Source organism: Pinus tabuliformis, chromosome 2_1 (genome assembly GCF_031772625.1).
Source record: "Pinus tabuliformis cultivar Carrire ecotype Pingquan chromosome 2_1, CPIR1, whole genome shotgun sequence".
Classification (NCBI taxonomy): domain Eukaryota; kingdom Viridiplantae; phylum Streptophyta; class Pinopsida; order Pinales; family Pinaceae; genus Pinus; species Pinus tabuliformis.
The window spans coordinates 406413628-406421786 of NC_142299.1; the positions used below are offsets into that span (position 1 = coordinate 406413628).

General features: G+C 42.1%; 1 protein-coding gene across 1 annotated transcript; it reads left to right on the plus strand.

Moving 5' to 3' along the window:
- The first annotated feature begins 2386 nt into the window (after positions 1-2386).
- Positions 2387-3268, plus strand: LOC149200616 (uncharacterized). Its single transcript, XM_089401004.1, has one exon. It carries the CDS (start codon positions 2387-2389, stop codon positions 3266-3268), a length of 882 nt encoding a protein of 293 aa, XP_089257130.1.
- The last annotated feature ends 4891 nt before the right edge of the window (positions 3269-8159 follow it).

Here is an 8159-nt window from a genome sequence, read left to right on the forward strand (position 1 = left end):
CACCATTAAGTTCAATGAGTGGGGTATTATGTAAACTTATAGAAGAAAATCAAATAAATGTTTATGATTTTTTACAAATGCCTAACAATGGTATTCATTAAATTGGTCATTGCTTAAGATGAAGAAAAATTCAATTCATTTTTGACCAAAAAAAAGCACGTGACGACTAACTGATGCACCTAGTTCTTTTACTGCCCACAACCAAAAACAGAGGCTTGCAACAACACACATCCCATATGGAGTTAAAAATTAAATTATTGATCCAACATTAAAACTCTATGCATTCAGATTACAAAAATCAAGATGAAAAAGATATTTTTCAGCGTGGACATCAATTGCTACTCTTTATAATAAAGAAGTAAAGTTGATAAGTACAATCTATAAGTGTCGAAACAATATCCTGATAATCATTTTTCATTGGCACTCTCCCATACTACCCTTGACCCAACTAAAGAAATAATGTTTGAGCCCACAAAAAAATTTATCCAATAAAATCCCCCAAACATATAAACATGCCCCCAAAGATGACTAATGAGCATAAGTTCAATTCCAAATGGCCCAAATCCCTGTAATTTGTTATCATTAGCCCTCGAATCCCTTATTGCAACCAAAATTAAAAATACACGCCCGACTTTGATCACGTCCTTTGAGCGTCCACCCGAAGCCCTCTCACATTGAAAACGTGGTCATATGGGTCCTTACATATTCACGTGGCATAACTCCTCTGAACTCCTCGGCTTAACACAGGCCCGAACCAGAATCATCCTCGCCGTGGTCATGCTGTCAGGGTTTCTACTGAGGCTCGATCGACCTAGCGATTGCCTGTCATCAGCCAGCACAACGGACAATTATGAGACCCCATAATTCCCTTCAATGATGCGGACTACCCACCTCGAGAATGTCCTTGCAGCGGAAGGAATCTTCACTGCTACTCGAGTTTTCAATTTGAAATCACGCACCAATACATAGAAGCGTTGCACCTTCGAGCAAACTTCGGGGTTTGAGGAGTTGGAGTCCTGTCATGTCTCAATCATAAATCCACTTTCTTAAATTAATTGAAATCAATAATTTATATCCTATAAGAGTGTGAGTGTGATTTGTATTATGTGTAATTTCTCTCTCTTTCTATTTTTTTCTAATATGATTTGCTTGCTAACTGTAATCAAATATTTTAGGAATTGCAGACTGAATTTCTTGCACTTAGAACCAGAAGAAATCTTACACTTGTAACCCCTGTTGGCTTTGTATTCTTTGCATTTGTTGCATGTGTAGGCCGAAAGACCCTCAAACAGCAAGAGCTCATGCTCATGGCGGGTGGCGTTAAACAATACTTGATCTTCATCATCTCTGGCTGTTGGATTGGATTCCGCCATGAAGGAGGTGCAGTCTCAGTTAATGACAGACCTATTTTCTCTCTCACTAGATGCGAACGTGGACAATATTGGGATCGTCGGGCCAGAATTCATTGCTACATTGGCTTATTTATATAAGTTGGCGGAAAACCAGGTTTCTACGTTAGCGCTATCGCTAATAAATATAAGTTTGGAATATCAAAGTATACTTAGACATGGTAGTATAACTGGATCTTCGTTTTGAAAATTTTAATCACTCCATATAAAATAATTAAATTATTAATATTTGTATATAAAATAATTAAATTATTAATATTTGTATTTGTTTTGAAAGTAAATATTTTTTATAGGGTTGAATCCATTTACACCATTAAAAACATGATTTAAACATCGCCAAAATGTTTTGAAATAATTTTGTCTAACCACAATTCCTCAGCGGTAAAAGACTCCTTTCAAATATGTTGAAACTCTAATAAAATTTAGTGATTATCATATACATCACCTAAAAGAGGTTGGTATATGTTAACATCATTAATTTTACTTCTAATAAATAAATAGAGGTTAAAGAATACGAAAGCTATTTAGTTTTGTTTTTTAATTTTTCCTTAAGATTTAAGAAAGAGATATTTTTTTTTTTTAGGGTTTTATAAGAAAGAGTATGGTATGTAAATATATAATTAAAAAAAAATATACACATTAATTTTATTAATTTAAAAATAAATATATTTATTTTTTTATTACATTTAATTAAACATTAAATTTCTAATTAAATAAATTGTTAGATAATGCAAAAAACAAAAAAATCTGCCTCCTGCAGCGCGCGGCCCGACCCTGCATCTAGGGTTCTGAGTGACTGCGGCGTCGCCCAGGCTGCTGCGCCTCTGCGCACAGCCTTGCCCCCCCTCTGCTTCTATCCTTCGTCTGTCATCTGCTGCGTGCGGCCCATCCCTCTGCATCCAGGATCCTGAGTGTCTGCGGCGTCGTTAAGGCTGTAGCGCCTCTGCGCACAGCCTCGCCCCTCCCTCTGCTGCCAGATGGAGGCCCCTGAGAGTTCTGCCCCCCCTGGGGATCCGCCCCCCGAAGTCACTGCGTTCAGAAATTTGATATCGAATGGAACAATTCAGACTCCTTCAGCGACCCAGCAAAAATTCATCAAAAGAATGGACTCGATTCCCTCTGTTGCCCTGCCAGAGGAGGACACCTACAAAGCTGCCCTGAACTTGGCAGAAAAGGGCCTCATAGGCCAGTTTACAGGCCTATGGCCCTCTCCCAAATCCGTGGAGGATTGGACCCAAAGAAATTGGCAACCACTGATAAAAAACGGAGTGAAGAGTTACTTCGTGGGCAAAGGGTATTTCGTTTTTGTTTTTGAAAGCTCGGAGGACAGAAGCTTAATCTTCAGAAACGGTCCTTACTTCATGGGGCCGCAGGGGCTGTATTTAAATCAATGGAACCCAGACTTTGACCCCTCTCAAGACGTCCCATCTGCAGTGCCGGTGTGGGTAAGGCTCCCACATCTGCCCCTCCACTGCTGGAACCAAAAATCGTTTCAGATCATTGGTAATGCATTAGGCAAGTATATAGATCAGGCAGTAAGAAGAGATCAATACTCTTGCGCGCGCATCTGCGTCGAAGTGGACCTTGAAGAAGGATTGCCTGAAGCGATCAAGCTCACGGTGGCAGGATGGACGCACATCCAAGAGCTTGATTACGAACAGCTTCCTTTTAAATGCAGACACTGTCACTGCTACGGCCACTTCGCCAAGAATTGTAAGAAGAAAGCAGAGGAGCAGGCTGAAAAACAGAATGGAGAGCAATGGACCCTAGTCCAGAGAACAGCCCATGCAAAGAAAGACACAGGGAAAAGCACAGCAACAAGAGACAGGAACAACGTCACCCTAACTCAGGAAACATAAGAGAATGCAAAAGGAGCCGAGGAGGCACATCCAGATCCACCGATCAAAGACCAGGCAAAAGAGAACCTTGAGGAAACCCCTCTGGAAGAAGAGGGAAGGGGAGACATTCACATCGAAGTCACCCAAGGCAGCCCCTCAAGCCCCACGTATGCCGAAATCGCGAAGAAAAAGCCAGCTGAAAGCTCTGAGTCCTCAGAGGAAGAACTCTTTGAGAGGCCATCAAAAAGACCCGGAAGGAGATCCCGCAAGGAAAAAAGAGAAGAAGAAGCAGAAAGGCTCAAAACTCAAGGGAGCCAAGCCACGATAGAAATGACAATCGGGAGAAGTAATAGGCCCAGGTCTTCCAAGGGCGGCTCCACCCCAAGCATAGGTAAATAATGAAGTTAGTCTCTTGGAATTGCAGAGGACTGGGGAGCCCCGCAAAAATAGAAGCAGTTAAGGACCTTTTAAAGTCGGAACCTACTGATGTCCTCATGCTCCAAGAGACTAAGATAACAGGACAAGCCCTGTTAGAAACCAGTAAATCAAAATGGAAGAAAAACTCAGGCATAGCTGTCAACGCCCGGGGGTCCTCGGGAGGTCTGGCAATGCTTTGGAACGAAGAACAATTCCAACTGATCAGCACTCATCAGACCTTACATTGGATATATACAGAAATTACCCGCATTCCAAGTAAGTTATCTATCTCTCTAGTTAATCTATATGTACCTGTAAACTATACAGAAAAAAGAGACTGCTGGAAATCCTTGGTATAATTCCTTGATCAGGAAACTCCCAATAATATCATTCTCGCTGGAGACCTCAACATTGTTTTGAAAACCAAAGAAAAAAGAGGAGGTTCGGACTCCAAAGACCCCATGGTAGGCGTTGTGGAGGAACTTGCTCAGCTCTGGGACCTTCAAGACTTCAATCCAATCCAAGGTCTATTCACCTGGTCAAATAACAGAACTGGAATAGATCATATCTCTGCTCGGCTTGACCGTTTTTTAGTGCAATCCCTCCTCATGGACAAGAAAATCATAACAACAAGAATTCTGCCCAAATTATCCTCGGACCACAAGCCAATTCAGCTCTGTTTAGAAGATGAAGAGGACTTGGGTCCCATCCCATTCCGTTTCTCTCCTCAATGGATTGAAAGAGAAGGTTTTATGGATACGGTGAAAGCATCCTGGAACACCCCTATTTCAGGTTCCCCAAGCTTTGTCTGGGAGCAAAAACTGAAGCTCACCAAAAAAGCTTTGAAAGAATGGATCAAGAAACCAACGCTCAACCCCTCCTCTCTTAGAATTGCAGCAGTCCAGACTTTGCAGTCCCTTCAAAATGACATGGAGCGTCAAAGCATTAATGAAAACCTATTGGACAAGGAAATCAAAGCGCAGAGAGCAGCCTACCAGTCTTTTAGAAAAGAGGAAGAATATTGGAGATTAAAGTCTAGGAGCCTGTGGCTAAAAGGAGGGGACCGCAATACCTCTTTCTTCCATCGGCAGTTCAGGGCTAGATTGTCAAGGAACCATATAGCAGAAATAAAGACTATGACGGGCCAAATCTGCAAGGGCAATCAGCAAGTCAAAGAAGCTGCAGAACAACACTTTCAGAACCTCTACAGCCCGGATGACCAAGGAGAAGAAACGGAGGAAGCAGAATTTCTTAATCACATCCCCTCCTTAATCTCCCAAGAGGACAACGCAGATTTATGCAAACCTGTTACAGAGGAAGAAATAATCAAAACTATCTGGTCCATGGACTCCGACAAGGCCCCCGGGCCGGACGGATTCACCATTCATTTCTACAAAGTTTGCTGGGACATCATAAAAAATGATCTTCAAAAGATGGTAAGGTGTTTCATGTCTAAAGCTAAAGTAGGTGGCAGCACAAACTCAACCTACTTAGCCCTGATACCCAAAGACTCTAATCCGAAAACTTTTGCCAGATTCAGGCCAATTTCATTATGTAATGCTTCCTATAAGATCTTGGCAAAGCTGTTGGCCAACAGAATGAAGCCCTTGCTCCCCAGAATCATCTCTATTTCCCAAGGAGGCTTTGTGAAAGGTAGACACATCGTGGACAACGTCATACAAGTCCAGGAGACCATTCACTCAAGCAAGTTGAGAAAAGAGAAAGGCATGTTAATAAAGTTAGATATGGCAAATGCGTTCGACAGAGTCAATAGAGCATTTCTCAGTAAAGTCTTGCTTTCCTTTGGCTTCTCCATTCAGTTTGTCAACCTTCTTCAAGCCTACATGAACAACCCTTGGATAGCTCCTCTCATAAGCGGCAGACCAGCAAACTTCTTTAAAGTTAAGAGAGGCATCAGGCAAGGATGCCCGCTCTCTCCCTACCTTTACATCATTCTGGCTGAAGCTTTAACTCGTAAACTTGAAGCTGAAAGAGTGTCAGGATCCATTTCGGGCCTCAAAACCTCCAACAGCACAAGGCCCCTGAATCATGCATTATTTGTAGATGACTCGATCTTTCTGGGGGGCGCCTCAATCAGAATTGCAAAAGCCTTCGGCACTGTCATAAGGCACTACTGCAAAGTCTCAGGAGCACTGGTAAACGAAAGCAAAAGTGAAGTATACAGCTGGAATATAGATCAACAGTAGCTCAACAATATAGCCAACACTCTTGGATTCAAAGGGCACTCACAATGGGAGAGAATCAGATATCTCGGCCTACCCACAATCTCAGGAATAAATAAGAGATCGCTCTGGACTGACATAATCTGCAAATTCAAATCCAAGATCTCGAAATGGGGAGGACACTGGTTGACCAAAGGAGGTAAGGTTACCTTAATCAAATCACAGCTCTCTTCATTAATAATTTATCAAGCAGCCTTTCTGCTTGCTCCCAGAAACATCATGGATCAAATCTCCTCTCTTCTTAGAAACTTCCTCTGGCAAGGAGGCAGGGGCAACGATAAGAAACTTCACCTTGTAAATTGGGAAACAGTCAAGAAACCCATCGATGAAGGAGGATTGCAAATCCGAGATCCATCTCTGGTCAATCTTGCCTTAGGAAGCAAGATCCTGTGGAAATTGTTTAAAGAGCCAAGTCATCCTGTAAGTATCATCCTGCGCTCAAAATACACAAACATCATTGATTTGAGAAACCTTCACCTAGACTACACAGCCAATAGCACATTGTTGTGGAAGCTCTGCTATAGAAGCAGCAAAACCTTCAAAAGAAATATCTATAGAATCCCAGGGAATGGCATGAGAATTAATCTTTGGCAGGACATGATAATGGGGCGAAACCCACTAATCGAAAATGAAGAAATCGCAGGGTTAAGGGACTGGTTGATCACAGCTGGGAAGACAAGATTATTCGACATAGCCGCTTGGGATCAGAGAGGCGACTGGGCAGGTTGGGAAATCCCTGCACCTCCAGCCCATTTACAACAGCAACTGAATATCTTTATGGATCTGATCAAAGAGGCCGCTCCGATTCATAAATCGACACAAGATCGTTGGGGATGGGGCCTTTCGGGCGATTACACAGCAGCGGAAGGTTATAAAGCGAGCCAGACACCCAGAAATAACAATCACAGTCCGGCGTTTTGGAAAATCATTTGGGATCCCGCAGCTTTACCGAAAGTTAACTTCTTCGTCTGGACATTGATTCACAATAAAATACTAACAGGGGACAATCTCGTTAAAAGAAGTTTCGCTGGTCCTCACTGGTGCGCCCTCTGCAGGAGCAATGCCGAGACAGCTCAACACCTCTTCATTGACTGTCAGTTCGCAAAGGAAGTTTGGGACTTTACGCTTCAAGATCTTCACATAAGCTCCCCTGCCCAGATATCAATACCAGATCTCTTCGCTGACTGGAACCATCGGTACTCTCGGCATATCCCTCAAAAAACGACTTGGTATAAAATCTGGAATGCTTTGACCAAGTATGTCTGTTGGAAGATCTGGTTGGCCCGCAACCAGAAGGTCTTCAAGGAATACCATCTAACTCCTTTGCAAGTTACAGCCAAGGCTAGGTCCCTTCTTCTAGAATCGGTGCAGCAACAGTATTTTAAAGAGGATGCATCTCTCCAGCAGATAGAGAAGCGATGGATTGGAAAGCTTGAACTGCAAAATAGGAAAATCCTCCTTTCCCCTAAACTAGAACGCCCAACCTGGAAGAAGAGAGAAGCAGACGAAACATTTCAGATATGGTGGAGAGCTCAAAACTTGCACACAATCTTCTTTGACGGGGCTTCTAAAGGAAACCCCGGTCCCTTGGGTGCCGGTGGGATCATCTTCTCTTCTGAAGGGCGTTCCAGGGATTCTTTCTACTGGGGCCTCGGCGTGAAGACCAACAACCAAGCAGAACTGCTCAGCCTCCTGAAAGCTTGTCAAATTGCTAGAGAAAAAGGTATCAAGGATATCCAGATTTTCGGTGACTCGGAGATCCTCATAAAGAAACTGACCACTGGAAAGCTATTCAAAAATGCAGGTCTCAACAGAACTCTTGAAAGACTGAAAAGAGTCCTCTCATTCTTTGCATCTTACAAATTCTTCCATATTCTCAGAACTTCAAACAGCGAAGCGGACTTGTTGGCAAATAAAGGGAGCACTCTGGACAGAGGGTGGCTGTTCATCAATGATGACAGATTTGTAGAAACTCCTCCATAATGGTTTAGATTTAGCAGCTATTTTAGAAGTGCAAACAGAATGTAAACAGGGCTGCTTCGGCAAAGCCCCCTCCTTTTCCACCAGATTTAATAAAATTCCATATCCGTTACAGTTAAAAAAAAAAAAATTCTAATTAAAATTTAGATTGATATTATTTATTATAAATTAATTTCTCAATTAGATTTTAAAATTATGGTTGTCTTTTAAGTTAAAGAATAATAAAGAATATAATATTATGAAATTGAGTGTTTTGAATTTACATAAAATTT

Excerpts from the sequence above, each read along its gene's own strand:
- LOC149200616 (XM_089401004.1), top strand. The coding sequence starts at position 2,387 with ATGGAGGCCCCTGAGAGTTCTGCCCCCCCTGGGGATCCGCCCCCCGAA.